Source organism: Oncorhynchus keta, chromosome 1, assembly GCF_023373465.1.
Source record: "Oncorhynchus keta strain PuntledgeMale-10-30-2019 chromosome 1, Oket_V2, whole genome shotgun sequence".
NCBI classification, from domain to species: Eukaryota; Metazoa; Chordata; class Actinopteri; order Salmoniformes; family Salmonidae; genus Oncorhynchus; species Oncorhynchus keta.
The window spans coordinates 10,785,907-10,804,109 of record NC_068421.1 but is presented as its reverse complement, the minus strand read 5'-3'; the positions used below and the strand labels follow the sequence as shown (position 1 = coordinate 10,804,109).

At 47.3% G+C, this 18,203-nt stretch overlaps 1 protein-coding gene across 1 annotated transcript; it reads right to left on the bottom strand.

Annotated features, from left to right (window-relative positions):
- Nucleotides 1-9,410: 9,410 nt before the first annotated feature.
- LOC127916184 (extracellular calcium-sensing receptor-like) lies at nt 9,411-14,813 on the bottom strand. The gene is made up of 7 exons (XM_052497677.1): nt 14,499-14,813; nt 13,380-13,674; nt 12,621-12,910; nt 12,075-12,370; nt 11,692-11,912; nt 11,011-11,356; nt 9,411-10,735 (listed from the first exon to the last, which is right to left on the bottom strand). The coding sequence occupies exons 1-7, from the start codon at nt 14,780-14,782 to the stop codon at nt 9,819-9,821; spliced, it is 2,649 nt and encodes an 882-aa protein (XP_052353637.1). The 5' UTR covers nt 14,783-14,813; the 3' UTR covers nt 9,411-9,818.
- Nucleotides 14,814-18,203: the final 3,390 nt, after the last annotated feature.

Sequence of the window (18,203 nt, the reverse complement as noted above, 5' to 3'; positions counted from 1 at the left end):
AGAGCTGTCAGTCTGCATGGAGCAGCCAGAGCCACCAGTCAGCGTGGAGCAGTCAGAGCCGCCAGTCAGCATGGAGCAGCCAGATCTTTCAATCTGCCAGGATCCGCCAGTCAGCCAGACTCTTCCAGGTCTGACAGTCAGCCAGACTCTTCCAGATCTGCCAGTCAACCAGACTCTTCCAGATCTGCCAGTCAACCAGACTCTTCCAGATCTGCCAGAACTGCCAGTCGGCCAGGATCTGCCAGTCGGCCAGGATCTGCCAGTCAGCCAGGATCCGCCAGATCTGCCAGTCAGCCAGGATCTGCCAGTCAGCCAGGATCTGCTGAGACCACCAGCCAGCCAGGATCTGGTAGATCTATCTACCTGCCTGAGCTTCCTCTCACTCCCAAGCTTTCTCTCACTCCCGAGCTTCCCCTCAGTTCCGAGCTGCCTCAGTCCCGAGCTGTCCTTCAGTCCCGATCTGCTCCTCAGTCCAGTGGGGTTCTGGGTGAGGACTACTAGGCCATGGTCGGCGGCGAGGGTGGACTATCCAGGGACGCGAGTAGAGGGGACTAAGACATTGACTGAGTGGGGTCCACGTCCCGTGCCGGAGCCGCCACCATGGACAGACGCCCACCCGGACCCTCCCTATTGTTTTGAGGTGCGTTCGGGAGTCCGCACCTTAGGGGGGGTTCTGTCACGTGATTGTCCTTAGTGTCTTTGTTCCTGTCGCTGTATTAGTTGACAAGTATATGCTGTTTTGTTTTTCGTTACGTTTATTTGTTTTGTAGTGTTTGTGTTATTTCGTGTTTACGTTTGTTTGATTAAACATGGATCGCAATCTACACGCTGCGTTTTGGTCCGACTCTCCTTCACCACACCTAGAAAACCGTTACACTAGTCCTCTTTACACGCTGGCTCTACACAGTATTTACCCAACAGTCTAGTCCTCCAGGCACTTTGGCTCTTCACAGAATTTCTGCTAATGTCTAGTCCATTTGGCATTTTGCCTCAATTATATTTCCTCTACAGTGTAATCCTCGGCTCTACCCAGTATTTACCCAACAGTCTTGTCCTCTTGGCACGCTGGCTCTACCCAGTATTTACCCAACAGTCTAGTCCTCTTGGCACGCTGGCTCTTCAACGTACTTCCCCTACAGCCTGGTCCTCTTGGCTTGTTCCACACGTATATTTCCTCTACAGCCAAGTCCTCTTGGTATTCTGGTTCTACAGAGTATTTCCCCTACAGTCTAGTCTTCTTGGCACGCTGGCAGTACACAGAATTTTTTCTAAAGTCTAGTCCTCTTGGTACGCTTTGTCTCTTATTGTTCCCCTACAGTTGAGTCCTCTTGGCACGTTGCCTCACAGTTGAAGTCAGAAGTTTACATTCACCTGAGCCAAATCCAATTAAACTCAGTTTTTCAAAATTCCTGACTTTTAATCAAGTAAAAATTCCCTGTCTTAGGTCAGTAAGGATCACCCCTTTATTTTACGAATGTGAAAAGTCAAAATAATAGTAGAGAATTAATTATTTCAGCTTTTATTTCTTTCATCACATTCCCAGTGGGTCAGAAGTTTACATACACTCAATTAATACTTGGTAGCATTGTGTTTAAATTGTTTAACTTGGGTCAAACGTTTTGGGTAGCCTTCCACGAGCTTCCCACAATAAGTTAGGTGAATTTTGCCCCATTCCTCCTGACAGAGCTGGTGTAACTGAGTCAGGTTTGTCGGCCTCCTCGCTCGCACACGCTGTTTAAGTTCTGCCCACACATTTTCTGTAGGATTGAGGTTAGGGCTTTGTGATGGCCACTCCAATACCTTGACTTTGTTGTCCTTAAGCCAATTTAGCCACAGCTTTGGAAGTATGCTTGGTGTCACTATCCATTTGGAAAACCCATTTCCGACCAAGCTTTAACTTCCTGACTGATGTCTTGAGACGTTGCTTCAATATAGCTACATAATTCTCTTCTCATGATGCCATCTAAGAACGGTTCCGGGTTGGAGCGAGCGGTCGCATTCGCACTTCGCTCTGCAGGTTGTATAACTTTTTCATTACATTTCATTATAGTACAACGGTTGATTTGTCTAATCTTAGCAATTCTTCTTAGCTAGCTACATAGCCGTCCTTGTATCAGAGATAATTGCATAATTATCGTATTTCGTCGCCCTAACGTAGCCTTCACTGCTATTCGCCCAGCTAGCAACGCTAGCTAACGCACACAGATTAGCATCACTGTAGTGCTATTCACTCAACTGAACGACTTGATTAGTCTAGTGTTAGCTAGCTACATAGCTGTCTTTGTTTCCAAGATAATTGTGTAGTTTAGTGTGTGTAGCCTTGGAGTGATTATCTTAATTCACTGAGGTTCGCTAGCCAGCTATTTGTCGTCCTTAACGTAGGAGACTCTGCTAGCTAGCCAACAGCTAACTGCTAACAGCTAGCCAACGTCTACTGTTTTGAATTCAACAACCCGGTCAGGTAGTTTCACATTTTCATTTCATTACAGTACAACGGTTTGATTTGTTTGATCGTAGCTAGCTACATAGCCGTCTTTGTTTCAAAGATAATTGTGTAGTCTAGAGCGATTTCCTAGGTTAGCTAGCCAGCTATTGTCGTTCTTTTAACGCAACGTAACGTAAACAACACTGCTAGCTAGCCAGCTAGCCCCCGAATAGTAGCACTGTAGAAACTATTACACTCAACGGAACGACTTGATTAGTGTAGTGTCAACAACGCAGCTACTGCCAGCTAGCCTACTTTAGCAGTACTGTATCATTTTAATCATTTTAGTCAATAAGATTCTTGCCACGTAAGCTTAACTTTCTGAACATTCGAGACGTGTAGTCCACTTGTCATTCCAATCTCCTTGCATTAGCGTAGCCTTTTCTGTAGCCTGTCAACTATGTGTCTGTCTATCCCTGTTCTCTCCTCTCTGCACAGACCATACAAACGCTCCACACCGCGTGGCCGCGACCACCCTAATCTGGTGGTCCCAGCGCGTACGACCCACGTGGAGTTCCAGGTCTCCGGTAGCCTCTGGAACTGCCGATCTGCGGCCAACAAGGCAGAGTTCATCTCAGCCTATGCCTCCCTCCAGTCCCTTGACTTCTTGGCACTGACGGAAACATGGATCACCACAGATAACACTGCTACTCCTACTGCTCTCTCCTCGTCCGCCCACGTGTTCTCGCACACCCCGAGAGCTTCTGGTCAGCGGGGTGGTGGCACCGGGATCCTCATCTCTCCCAAGTGGTCTTTCTCTCTTTCTCCCCTTACCCATCTGTCTATCGCCTCCTTTGAATTCCATGCTGTCACAGTTACCAGCCCTTTCAAGCTTAACATCCTTATCATTTATCGCCCTCCAGGTTCCCTCGGAGAGTTCATCAATGAGCTTGATGCCTTGATAAGCTCCTTTCCTGAGGACGGCTCACCTCTCACAGTTCTGGGCGACTTTAACCTCCCCACGTCTACCTTTGACTCATTCCTCTCTGCCTCCTTCTTTCCACTCCTCTCCTCTTTTGACCTCACCCTCTCACCTTCCCCCCCTACTCACAAGGCAGGCAATACGCTTGACCTCATCTTTACTAGATGCTGTTCTTCCACTAACCTCACTGCAACTCCCCTCCAAGTCTCCGACCACTACTTGTATCCTTTTCCCTCTCGCTCTCATCCAACACTTCCCACACTGCCCCTACTCGGATGGTATCGCGCCGTCCCAACCTTCGCTCTCTCTCCCCCGCTACTCTCTCCTCTTCCATCCTATCATCTCTTCCCTCTGCTCAAACTTTCTCCAACCTATCTCCTGATTCTGCCTCCTCAACCCTCCTCTCCTCCCTTACTGCATCCTTTGACTCTCTATGTCCCCTATCCTCCAGGCCGGCTCGGTCCTCCCTCCCGCTCCGTGGCTCGACGACTCATTGCGAGCTCACAGAACAGGGCTCCGGGCAGCCGAGCGGAAATGGAGGAAAACTCGCCTCCCTGCGGACCTGGCATCCTTTCACTCCCTCCTCTCTACATTTTCCTCCTCTGTCTCTGCTGCTAAAGCCACTTTCTACCATTCTAAATTCCAAGCATCTGCCTCTAACCCTAGGAAGCTCTTTGCCACCTTCTCCTCCCTCCTGAATCCCCCCTCCTCCCTCTCTGCAGATGACTTCGTCAACCATTTTGAAAAGAAGGTCGACGACATCCGATCCTCGTTTGCTAAGTCAAACGACACCGCTGGTTCTGCTCACACTGCCCTACCCTATGCTCTGACCTCTTTCTCCCCTCTCTCTCCAGATGAAATCTCGCGTCTTGTGACGGCCGGCCGCCCAACAACCTGCCCGCTTGACCCTATCCCCTCCTCTCTTCTCCAGACCATTTCCGGAGACCTTCTCCCTTACCTCACCTCGCTCATCAACTCATCCCTGACCGCTGGCTACGTCCCTCCCGTCTTCAAGAGAGCGAGAGTTGCACCCTTCTGAAAAAACCTACACTCGATCCCTCCGATGTCAACAACTACAGACCAGTATCCCTTCTCTCTTTTCTCTCCAAAACTCTTGAGCGTGCCGTCCTTGGCCAGCTCTACCGCTATCTCTCTCAGAACGACCTTCTTGATCCAAATCAGTCAGGTTTCAAGACTAGTCATTCAACTGAGACTGCTCTTCTCTGTATCACGGAGGCGCTCCGCACTGCTAAAGCTAACTCTCTCTCCTCTGCTCTCATCCTTCTAGACCTATCGGCTGCCTTCGATACTGTGAACCATCAGATCCTCCTCTCCACCCTCTCCGAGTTGGGAATCTCCGGCGCGGCCCACGCTTGGATTGCGTCCTACCTGACAGGTCGCTCCTACCAGGTGGCGTGGCGAGAATCTGTCTCCTCACCACGCGCTCTCACCACTGGTGTCCCCCAGGGCTCTGTTCTAGGCCCTCTCTTATTCTCGCTATACACCAAGTCACTTGGCTCTGTCATAACCTCACATGGTCTCTCCTATCATTGCTATGCAGACGACACACAATTAATCTTCTCCTTTCCCCCTTCTGATGACCAGGTGGCGAATCGCATCTCTGCATGTCTGGCAGACATATCAGTGTGGATGACGGATCACCACCTCAAGCTGAACCTCAGCAAGACGGAGCTCCTCTTCCTCCCGGAGAAGGACTGCCCGTTCCATGATCTCGCCATCACGGTTGACAACTCCATTGTGTCCTCCTCCCAGAGCGCTAAGAACCTTGGCGTGATCCTGGACAACACCCTGACGTTCTCAACTAACATCAAGGCGGTGTCCCGTTCCTGTAGGTTCATGCTCTACAACATCCGCAGAGTACGACCCTGCCTCACACAGGAAGCGGCGCAGGTCCTAATCCAGGCACTTGTCATCTCCCGTCTTGATTACTGCAACTCGCTGTTGGCTGGGCTCCCTGCCTGTGCCATTAAACCCCTACAACTCATCCAGAACGCCGCAGCCCGTCTGGTGTTCAACCTTCCCAAGTTCTCTCACGTCACCCCGCTCCTCCGCTCTCTCCACTGGCTTCCAGTTGAAGCTCGCATCCGCTACAAGACCATGGTGCTTGCCTACGGAGCTGTGAGGGGAACGGCACCTCAGTACCTCCAGGCTCTGATCAGGCCCTACACCCAAACAAGGGCACTGCGTTCATCCACCTCTGGCCTGCTCGCCTCCCTACCACTGAGGAAGTACAGTTCCCGCTCAGCCCAGTCAAAACTGTTCGCTGCTCTGGCCCCCAATGGTGGAACAAACTCCCTCACGACGCCAGGACAGCGGAGTCAATCACCACCTTCCGGAGACACCTGAAACCCCACCTCTTCATGGAATACCTAGGATAGGGTAAGTAAGGGTAAGTAATCCTTCTCACCCCCCAAAAAAAAAAAAAAAAAAGATTTAGATGCAAGTGGCTGTTCCACTGGATGTCATAAGGTGTATGCACCAATTTGTAAGTCGCTCTGGATAAGAGCGTCTGCTAAATGACTTAAATGTAAATGTAAATCTATTTTGTGAAGTGCACCAGTCCCTCCTGCAGCAATGCAACCCCACAACATGATGCTGCCACCCCCGTGCTTCACGGATGGGATGGTGTTCTTCGGCTTGCAAGCCACGTCCTTTTCCGCATGTGCAGTTTTATGGCGGTCTTTCAGGTTATGTCGATATAGGACTTGTTTTACTGTGGATATAGATACTTTTGTCCCTGTTTCCTCCAGCATCTTCACAAGGACCTTTGCTGTTGTTCTGGGATTGATTTTCACTTTTCGCACCAAAGCACGCTAATCTCTATGAGACAGAAGGTGTCTTCTTCCTGAGCGGTATGACGCTTGCGCGGTCCCATGGTGTTTATACTTGCGTACTATTGTTTGTAAAGATGAACGTGGTACCTTTAGGAGTTTGGAAATTGCTCCCAAGGATGAACCAGACTTGTAGAGGTCTACACGTTTTTATCTGAAGGGCCAGTAGGAGGAACTCTTTCCTCTGGTCTAAAAAATATATAACCCACTGCCCTGTGTAGGGTGCCATTATTCAGATGGGACGTTAAAACCTCTTAGGCCGCCCCATCCCGCATGCGGGATCGTGACTACAGCCTCAAGCTCATTACCATAACGCAACATTAGCGATTTCTGAAAATTGCAAATGAAATGAAATAAATATGCCTGCCCTCAAGCTTATCCTTTTCTTAACAATCCTGTCGTCTCAGATTTTCAAAATATGCTTTAGAACCAGAGAAAATCAATAATTTGTGTAAGAGTGGCATTTAGCGTTAGCATTTAGCACGCAACATTCACAAAAACCAGCAAAGGGATCAAATAAAATAATTTACCTTTGAAGAACTTCAGATGTTTCAATGAGGAGACTCTCAGTTACATAGCAGATGTCCAGTTTTTCCTGAAAGATGCTTGTGTAGGACACAACGTTCCGTTTTGTTACTATGCATTTGGCTACCGAAACTAACCGAAAATTCAGTCACCTAAACGTCAAACTTTTTTCCGAATTAACTCCATAATATCGACTGAAACATGGAAAACGTTGTTTGAATCAATCCTCAAGGTGTTTTGTCATATATCTCTTCATTGAAATGCCTTCCTGGAAGCGTGCATTCTTCTCTGATTCGGATGGAAAAATACTGGTACCTGACTTTTGCGCACCAATTTCCACGCAGACACCGTGCGGGACACTTGGTAATTGTAGGCTCTTATGGTCAATCTTCCAATGATATGCCTACAAATACGTCACAATGCTGCAGACACCTGGGGGAAACGATAGGAAGTGTCCGTTCATTCCTGTCGCATTCACAGCCATATAAGGCGATCATGGAAAACGTGCCTCCAGAAATCCTGTTGATTTCCTGGTCACTCAAACATCTTGGTTTTGCCTGTAGATTTTGTTCTATGGCACTCACAGTGAAAATCTTTGCAGTTCTGGAAACGTCAGAGTGTCTTCTTTCCAAATATCTATCAATTCCAAGCATAGTCGAGCATCTTTTCATCTTTTCTATCAATTCCAAGCATAGTCGAGCATCTTTTCGTGACAAAATATTGCGCTTAAAACGGGCACGTCTTTGTATCCAAAAATGAAATACTGCCCCTATAGGACTAACAGGTTAAACGGGTGTCCTGACTTTCTGAGGTCATTAAAGATCCCATGGCACTTATCGTAAGAGTAGGGGTGTTAACCCCGGTGTCTTGGCCCTGGCTAAATTCCCAATCTGGCCCCCACACCATCACGGTCACCTAATAATCCCCAGTTTACAATTTTCTCATTCATCCCCCCTCCTCTCCACTGTAACTATTCCCCAGGTCGTTGCTGCAAATGAGAACGTGTTCTCAGTCAACTTACATGGTAAAATAACGGATAAATAAAATAAAACCTGAGGTGTTAACAATAATTAATGAATTATTCTTTACCTCACGTTCGTCTCATTCCAAACCTCGTAATATTAATTTTGTTGGATATCTGCACAAACCCAGTCTTCCCTATGAGTCATCCATTCATCAATGGTCTTAAATCATTTATTTACTAAGTAATTGACAGAAATGCATAATCAAAGAGTAGATTTTTACAAGGAAATGATAGTGAAGTTTCCCTAGTGGGATAAACCGGTATCGCGGCTTGGTGGACAAAAGGGAAGTGGGGGTCGACTGAGATAAGACACTACAAGTTGATAATTATAACAATTTAAATGCTAATCCTTTGCACATGAACGTCCACTCATTCGAGAATAATTGCAATCAATACATATATTTACGCTCAGTGTGTCGTCGGGTTCTCTGTTGAAAAGGTTGTTTCTGTTGGAGAGTTTGTCCGCCCTCTCTCTCTGTCGTGGTTAGAATGGATAGTTCAGAGTAACATTCAGCAATGTCATTACAGAATAGATGTTTTGGCGGTTTGTCGGCGGTTTGTCGTCGTCGCGTTCAATGATAGCGAATTCCTAGCTGCAGATTACCAATTATTATCAAAGATTTGTTCTTATTCTGTTGGTATCGATAGTCTAAGAGTTTAACCACGTGGTTCAAAGTAATCTACTCAAACCTTAACTCCCTCCCTGATGAGGTACAGGTTTACAACCTTAGCCCTCTCGTGGTTCTCGATGTAAGCTGATCAGAAGTAGGAAAACTCAGGTGGGGTTTTTATTCAGAACATAAAAAAGGGCAGTCCCATGATGCCAGCTCAATGTCTGCACTCATGGGCAGGCCTCTGATTTAGTTCAACTCCAAAGGGGATTGGAGTTTCATTCATGAAACAGTCTAGAATCACATTACATCATTTCACCAATAGTTTTATCTTTACTCATTAATTTTATACAACAATTACATGTAAGACTCAAGTGGCTGTTCCACTGGATGTCATAGGTGCATGCACCAATTTGTAAGTCGCTCTGGATAAGAGCGTCTGCCAAATGACTTAAATGTAAATGTAAATAACTGAGACTCTTGTATAAACAGGGTTATGGTAAAGTGGCTGTATTGTCTCTCATGGGTTTCACAAAATTGTACTAAACGGACCAGTTCGTAGCTAATTACTTCACCAATCTTTTATACAATCTCCAGAACATGAATATCGTTCGGTTCTCCAGCTCTGTGCTCTCATACAGAGCTTTGTTCTCTGTATGAAACTCACTCTCTCTCTACACTGTCTGGCCATGAGGAAGAATCTCCTCCAGGAATTTACGACCTCTCTGACCACAGCAGCCTGGGTGTAGGAGAGAGAGAGAGGGGGGGGGTGCAGAATTAGGGGCATGGTGCTCGCCGAGTCCAAAGAGTTCACCGTCATGACACTATTTAAAGGCACAGTGAACTTAGTGTATGTACACTTCTCACACACTGGAAGTGTGAATTATATGTGAAATAATCTGTCTGTAAACAAATGTTGGAAAAATGATGCACAAAGTAGATGTCCTAGCAGACTTGCCAAAGCAATAATTTGTTAACAAGAAATCTGTGGTGTTGTTGAAAAACAAGTTTTAATGACTCCAACTTCCAATTTCAACTGTATATGAAAATGTGTATTATATTATTATAATACATAATATGATGAATTACAATAGCAATTGAATACATGCACTTCAAGGTTCTATCAATTCATATAGGAATACAGCTTTTCTCCAACAACATGGAAGTGGTTCCACTCTGTAGACTACTGCTAATCACATCATGTAGCAGGTCTAATCAGATTTTAACAATCCCTCATAACAGTGGAATATCTAATGTGAACCTGTGTAATGTTACTAGTTACAATTTTACCAATGATTATCTGCTAAATTGTTGTTCATCTCTGTCAGAGTAGTTCTACCTAACTCTATGATAAACCATATAACTGATTGTTACAATCTTTTTTAACCTCAATAATTTCTTAATAACGTATATCATTGGATGTCTTCTCCATGAGGTGTTTCTTGGTGTTCTTCTCCGGCCTGAACAGAATAATAAAGCATTTAGGAACAAATAATAGAAAGAACAACCCAAAACTTGAGGTGATGATGGCAAAGATCTCCACAGCTACAGTCAACTTCCCTGGAGAGCTGACATAAGCTGGGATAAAGGTGATCCAGACTGCACAGAATATGAGCATGCTGAAGGTGATGAATTTGGCCTCATTGAAGTTATCAGGCAGCTTCCGAGCCAGAAAAGCCAGCACAAAGCACAAGAGAGACAGGAGTCCTATATAACCCAACACAGCCCAGAAACCAATAGCTGAACCAACATCACACTCTAGAATGATCTTTTCCTTGTAGGTAGTGAGGTTTTTAATGGGGAAGGGAGGGGACAGGACCAACCACAGAGTGCATATCATAGCCTGGACAAACGTGAAGGACACTACAGTCAATCTCTGCTGTGGAGGACCAAACCATTTCATGACATTACTGGCTGGAAGTGTAGACCTGAAGGCCATCAACACCACTATGGTTTTCCCCAGAACACAAGAGATGCAGAGGACGAAGGTGATCCCAAACGCTGTGTGACGCAGCATACAGGACCACTCAGAGGGCCGGCCAATGAAAGTAAGAGAACACAGAAAACACAGAGCCAAGGAGAAGAGCAGCAGGAAGCTCAGCTCAGAGTTGTTGGCCCTGACGATGGCCGACGTTCGGTGGTGGTAGAAGACAGTTGCCGTGGCGATTGCAAGACAAGCCCCGCCCACAGAGCAGGCGGTCAGGATGATTCCGAGGACCTCGTGGAAGGACAGGAACTCCACAGGTTTAAGGATACAGCGGTCTCTCTCAGCGTTGGGCCAGTACTCCTCGGGACAGATCAGACAGTCTGAAGAATCTGACCAGGACAAAACAACAGACAAAACAACAGACATCAAAGGTTAATAATAATAGATTCAGGTTTTATTTATTTACAAATACATGTCCCACAATGATGCACTTTGTCAGTTTACAATAAAGAATGTTGAATTAATGTGCAGCTTACATGAGATAATAAGAACAGGAAGATGATTGACAGATACTACCTTTGTAGTGCTGGTAATAGGAATAAACCACTACTTTACAGTGATAGAAATGAATACACATTTTTGCCAACTGTTCCTATAGTCCTACCTGTGTTATTACTGATCTCTCCCTCTGCACATTGGATACAGTCATAACAGCATACAGGCTTTCCTTTCTGTATAGCCTTACGAGTACCTGGGGGACAGCTCTCACTGCACACTGACACAGGTACTTGTGTACTGTTCTTTACCCAGGTGATTTCCCTGTCGATGTCAAGCCTCTGGTCAGGAGGCAGGGACGCATCATAGCGCCCCACTGTCACAAACTCCATCTTCCCACTCTTCCGTCTCTGCCAGTTGACCAGCTCATAGGTGGCCACTGGGTCCCCGTTGGCATCGAAAGACACCTGGTACCCGTTACGAGAGAAGTTCACCCTCCTCAATCTCTCCAGGACCTGGGGGTTGGAAGGGCAAGGGAGAGAGAGAGAGATGGGACGAGAGAGAATGAGAGAGAAGGAGAGAGGTGAAGAGCGATGGAGATAAGGGAAGAGAGAGATGAGAGAAGGGATGAGAGATGGATAGATAGATGGACAGAGGGGAAGAGAGAGATGAGAGATGGAGAAAGGGGTAGAAAGATGCAGAGAGAAAAGGAAAGTTCATTCAACTCGTTTTTATCATATGTGTTACGTCAGAATCAGTTGTAAAGTATAATGAGAACTCCTAGCCCTTCATACATGTTGTCTTTATAAACATATTTATCAGGAAATTAGACTATAGACTTTTCATTCACCTGTGTTGGCTTCACATTAATGTTTTGGTCACAGTTCACAGTGGAGTTTTCTCTCTCTTCACAAACGATGCTGTGGATGGCGTGTGCTATGGCATAAACAGCTTTATACACCATGTTAGTGACACGCAGCTGGGATGTATCTGTGTAGGGGGTCTGTAGCTGCTGCATATCCTCACTGCCATCACACACCTTCTCTTCAACCCCAACACCTGTAGAGGTCCCTACAGACAGACAGAGAGAGATACCAAGAAACCAACAGACCAATAGACAGACGGACGGACGGAGGGACGGACGGACGGACGGACGGACGGACGGACGGACGGACGGACGGACAGACAGACAGACAGACAGATAGATAGATAGAATGATAGATAGATAGATACCTATACCCAGCCTACAGCCAAAGGCTCCCTCCCAGAACTCAGTGAGCAGGGGAGAGTTGGACACCTTCTGTGGGGAGAGGTCCAGCAGGAAGTCCCTGAGGCCGGGGATGACAGAGCGTTGGATGCCAAATCCGATGGCCCCGGCACACAGGCCGAAACGAAGCATATCTGGATCAGTGACCCAGGACTCACTCCCGATCCACTGGCGGGGTGGAGAGGGCAGGCGTTCCATCTCCTCCAACAGGATTATCATGTCCCCAGAGGCTACGAATGCAAACACCACCTGGGCTGTGGAGCTGGGGAACATGATTATATCATATGCTTAATATGCGGATCATGTTCGTCATTCATTGGAATGTCTCAGTGAAGTGAACATGACCATTGGTATTCATCAACACTTTTGACATGCATAAGATACTGTTTGCAAATCATGCTGGTCTCACAGATCAGCGTTGGGAAAAGAGAGAAATTAAAAACAATAGTATTTTTTATAAATATGGTCTTGCTTTTGTGTGAATGAAAAGTTCACCAGTAATCATGGATCACCTGCGGATCACGTCAGCCACACGTTGCACTCTGCTGAGTGGGTTGGTAAGGGAGAAGGCTTCAGAATACTCCACACAGATACCCTCCTTTTGTGCTGCCTGAAGGAAAGCCGCCATCCCGTTATTACCGTAGTCAGAGTCGGAACGGACCGCCCCAATCCAGGTCCAGCCGAAGTGCCTGATGAGGTTTGCCAGAGCGGCAGCCTGGAACTGATCACTGGGGATGGTTCTGGAGAAGGTTGGATACTGTTTCTTATCACTCAGACAAGCACAGGTGGAATAGTGGCTCACCTAGTTAAAAACAGACAGTCGAAAACATGAGAAAGATCATCATGTCGGCCTCACAACTCTAATGTATTGGCTACTTTCTGCTTTTTTTATTTTGCTGTGTAGTTTGATGTTAGGGAGACATTAATAATAATAAGCCAACTCATTGTTTTTCATTGGGTCAGAATGGTAAGGATACACAAAAATGTGACACCATTCCCTTGCCTCCCATAAAAACTGAGCCTATGCAATATAGTCCTCAGATCATGTTTTAATGGCTAGAGAAGTTCTCCAGACTCATAGTCCTCAGTCTATGTTCAAGTGGTTTTCTCCACATAATTTCACACATAAATTTATATTCCTGAAAGAGAGTAGAATACGGTTGAAATACGGTAATTTAAAAGTTGAACTCATTCCTGAAAGAGAGGAGAATAAACTCTTGGAATTCATTAAATTAAATTAAGCTGAATGATTTCTTTCCACAGGAGTTTACCTGAGGAATGCCGAAAGGGCTGATGATGCGCAACATGCTGATGGTAGGCGTGGAGCCAGACTCGCCCACGATAGCTGTCACTGTAGCCGACCCTGAGCACTGTTCTCCGGTATCAAACATGGGGTCCAGGCCATTAGCCAGCTGGAAGGCCACTTTCACGGCCATGGGGACCGAGTTGCATGAGTCGTGCACTTGATAACCAAGTGTGACACCCGGTAGAAGGTCTGAACTGTTGTTTATCTCCTCAACTGCGAAGATCATGGCGCGCGAGAAGCGTAACTCACGGGAATCCATACTGTAAATAGATGATGGGTCAGTGAGCACCTCCTGATGAATGATGAACTAGACTATAGAATGTTTCCCTGGCAAACAACCTAATATCTAGTATTATTTTCCATACCGTCTATATGCCTACACTTTTGTTGTCTGTAATTGAGGACATTGTAGTATAGCCTGCATTTGAAAATGTGACAGTAGTCTTTACCTACTCTCTCAGACACAAACACACTGATTATGGTCTTTAAACACACTGTTTATCTGTCTTTAAACACACTGTTTATCTGTCTTTAAACACACTGTTTATCTGTCTTTAAACACACTGTTTATCTGTCTTTAAACACACTGTTTATCTGTCATTAACACACTATTTATCTGTCATTAAACACACTGTTTATCTGTCTTTAAACACACTGTTTACCGGACTTTAAACACACTGTTTACCGGACTTTAAACACACTGTTTATCGGACATTAAACACACTGTTAATCTGTCTTTAAACACACTGTTTATCTGTCTTTAAACACACTGTTTACCGGACTTTAAACACACTGTTTATCGGACATTAAACACACTGTTAATCTGTCTTTAAACACACTGTTTATCTGTCTTTAAACACACTGTTTATCTGTCTTTAAACACACTGTTTTTCTGTCTTTAAACGCACTGTATCTCTGTCTTTAAACACACTGTTTATCAGACTTTAAACACACTGTATCTCTGTCTTTAAACACACTGTATCTCTGTCTTTAAACACACTGTATCTCTGTTTTTAAAAGACAATGTATCTGTCTCCCCACACAGCCACAGTCACGTCCCCTGCTCCCTCTTGCGCTCACTGACCTCCCTGTGCACTTCAGGGGCTCAGGTAGGCTGGTGTAGCTGTGATCCACAGTGTGCATGTAGTAGTGCATGGAGAAAACACCCCCGATGACAAAGTCCCCATCCTGGGAGAACGCCGGACGACGAGGGGTGCCTTGGAGCCTGCATCTTACAGACTCCAGCCCAGAGGCAGAGCTAGAGGCAGACGAGAGCAAGGCAAGCCCACCAGTCACCACAGCTAGATGTAGTAGAACCAGACTACCAGCCAGACTTGGATCCAGTGCAGGAGACGGAGAGAGCCTCATTCCCCTGATGTGTAGAAGGTATGGAGTAATACTGCGCCACACAGAACCACATAGGTCAGGATACCTCTCTTGTCTGGGTTAAATACCCATCGTACCTCTGTGGGGATTCCTTTGGGGGCCACACTGTGGGTATGGCCATGCCTAGGAGGGAGGGGCTAGAGGCTGCTCTGCTCACCTGCTTATTTCATCTATAGAGAGTGTATGCACCAGCATCAGAACTACATTGACTGTAATGGTTTAGATAGACATAAACATACATTAGACACACAATATCCATGAGCCTCTCTTATATTGTGAATTCTATGGTTTTACCTAGATTACTTGTAGTTTTTCATGTTGTTTCTCTGTACTTTTGTAATGGCTTGGTGCTGCCTATCTTTGCCAGGAAACTCTTGAAAAATATATTTTAAATCTCAATGAGCCCTTCCTGGTTAAATAAAGGTTAAATAAATAAAAAATAATATTTCCCCGACTGTCTAGTCTTCTTGGTATGCTGGCTCTGCACAGTATTTCCTCAACAGTCTAGTTCGCTTGGCACGCTGGCTCTACACGGTATTTACCCAACAGTCTAGTTGTCACACCCTGGTCGAAGTATTTTGTGTTTATCTTTATGTATTGGATCAGGCCAGGGTGTGGCATGGGGTTTTTGTATTGTGGTGTGTTTTGTCTTGGGGTTTTTGTGTGTATATATTGGGATTGTAGCTAGTGGGGTGATCTAGCAAAGTCTATGGCTGTCTGGAGTGGTTCTCGATCAGAGGCAGGTGTTTATCGTTGTCTCTGATTGGGAACCATATTTAGGCAGCCATATTCTTTGAGTTTGTGGTGGGTGATTGTCCTTAGTGTCTTTGTTCCTGTCGCTGTATTAGTTGAAAAGTATAGGCTGTTTCGGTTTTCGTTACGTTTATTTGTTTTGTAGTGTTTGTGTTATTTCGTGTTTACGTTTGTTTGATTAAACATGGATCGCAATCTACACGCTGCGTTTTGGTCCGACTCTCCTTCACCACACCTAGAAAACCATTACAGAATCACCCACCACAAACGGACCAAGCAGTGTGTCAACAGGCAGCAGCTGCCGCAGCTGCAGTGGGAGAGGCTGCACCACCTGGAGAAATGGACATGGGAGGACGAACTGGACGGTAAAGGACCCTGGGCTCAGCCTGGAGAATATCGCCGCCCCAAGGAAGAACTGGAGGCGGCGAAAGCTGAGAGGCGCAGGTATGAGGAGGCAGCACGGCTACGCGGATGGAAGCCTTAGAGTCAGCCCCAAAAATGTATTGGGGGGAGGCTCACAGGGAGTATGGCTATGCCAGGTAGGAGACCTGCGCAAACTCCCTGTGCTTACCCGGGGGCTAGAGAGACCGGGCAGGCACCGTGTTATGCTGTGGTGCGCACGGTGTCTCCAGTGCAGGTGCATAGCCCGGTGCGGTATATTCCAGCTCCGCGTATCGGCCGCTAGTTTGAGCGTCGAGCCAAATGCCATTAAGCCGGCTCTATGCATCTGGTCCCGGTGCGTCTCCTTGGGCCGGCTTACATGGCACCAGCCTTGCGCTCGGTGTCTCCGGTTCGCCTGCATAGCCTAGTGCGGGCTATTCCACCTCGCCGCACTGGCAGGGCGACCGAGAGCATTCAACCAGGTAAGGTTGGACGGGCTCGGTGCTCAAGAGCTCCAGTGCGCCTGCACGGTCTGGTCTATCCAGTACCACCTCCACACCCCAGCCCTCCGGTAGCAGCTCCCCGCACCAGGCTTCCTGTGCGTGTCCTCGGTTCAGTACCACCAGTGCCAGCACCACGCATCAGGCCTACAGTGCGCCTCGCCTCTCCTGCGCTGTCGGAGTCTCCCGCCTCTCCAGCGCTGTCGGAGTCTCCCGCCTCTCCAGCGCTGTCGGAGTCTCCCGCCTGTTCAGCACAGCCAGAGCTGTCAGTCTGCATGGAGCAGCCAGAGCTGCCAGTATACATTTACATTTACATTTAAGTCATTTAGCAGACGCTCTTATCCAGAGCGACTTACAAATTGGTGCATACACCTTATGACATCCATTGGAACAGCCACTTGCATCTAAATCTTTTTTTTGGGGGGGGGGGATACATGGAGCAGCCAGAGCTGTTAGTCTGCATGGAGCAGCCAGAGTTGTAAGTCTGCAAGGTGCTGCCAGCCTGCATGGAGCAGCCAGAGCTGCCAGCCTGCATGGAGCAGTCAGAGCTGTCAGTCTGCATGGAGCAGTCAGAGCTGTCAGTCTGCATGAAGCAGCCAGAGCTGTCAGTCTGCAAGGAGCTTCCAGTCTGCAAGGAGCTGCCAGTCTGCAAGGAGCTGCCAGTCTGCAAGGCTCTGCCAGTCTGCAAGGAGCTGTCAGTCTGCAAGGAGCTGCCAGTCTGCACGGAGCTGCCAGAGCTGCTAGTCTGTAAGAAGCCGCCAGAGCTGTCAGCCTACATGGAGCAGCCAGAGCCGCCAGTCAGCGTGGAGCAGTCAGAGCCGCCAGTCAGCATGGAGCAGCCAGATCTTTCAATCTGCCAGGATCCGCCAGTCAGCCAGACTCTTCCAGGTCTGACAGTCAGCCAGACTCTTCCAGATCTGCCAGTCAACCAGACTCTTCCAGATCTGCCAGTCAACCAGACTCTTCCAGATCTGCCAGAACTGCCAGTCGGCCAGGATCTGCCAGTCGGCCAGGATCCGCCAGTCAGCCAGGATCCGCCAGATCTGCCAGTCAGCCAGGATCTGCCAGTCAGCCAGGATCTGCTGAGACCACCAGCCAGCCAGGATCTGGTAGATCTATCTACCTGCCTGAGCTTCCTCTCACTCCCAAGCTTTCTCTCACTCCCGAGCTTCCCCTCAGTTCCGAGCTGCCTCAGTCCCGAGCTGTCCTTCAGTCCCGATCTGCTCCTCAGTCCAGTGGGGTTCTGGGTGAGGACTACTAGGCCATGGTCGGCGGGGAGGGTGGACTATCCAGGGACGCGAGTAGAGGGGACTAAGACATTGACTGAGTGGGGTCCACGTCCCGTGCCGGAGCCGCCACCATGGACAGACGCCCACCCGGACCCTCCCTATTGTTTTGAGGTGCGTTCGGGAGTCCGCACCTTAGGGGGGGTTCTGTCACGCCCTGGTCGAAGTATTTTGTGTTTATCTTTACGTATTGGGTCAGGCCAGGGTGTGGCATGGGGTTTTTCGTATTGTGGTGTGTTTTGTCTTGGGGTTTTTGTGTATATATATTGGGATTGTAGCTAGTGGGGTGATCTAGCAAAGTCTATGGCTGTCTGGAGTGGTTCTCGATCAGAGGCAGGTGTTTATCGTTGTCTCTGATTGGGAATCATATTTAGGCAGCCATATTCTTTGAGTTTGTGGTGGGTGATTGTCCTTAGTGTCTTTGTTCCTGTCGCTGTATTAGTTGACAAGTATATGCTGTTTTGTTTTTCGTTACGTTTATTT

What these genes read in the sequence shown, in the direction of transcription:
- LOC127916184 (XM_052497677.1), bottom strand. Translation starts at nt 14,782, where the DNA reads ATGAGGCTCTCTCCGTCTCCTGCACTGGATCCAAGTCTGGCTGGTAGT. An exon ending in TTAATGTGAAGCCAACACAG is followed by an intron (nt 11,357 to 11,691) that starts GTGAATGAAAAG and finishes TCCAACCCCCAG; the next exon opens with GTCCTGGAGAGATTGAGGAG. An exon ending in AGAGATCAGTAATAACACAG is followed by an intron (nt 10,736 to 11,010) that starts GTAGGACTATAG and finishes TGTCCTGGTCAG; the next exon opens with ATTCTTCAGACTGTCTGATC.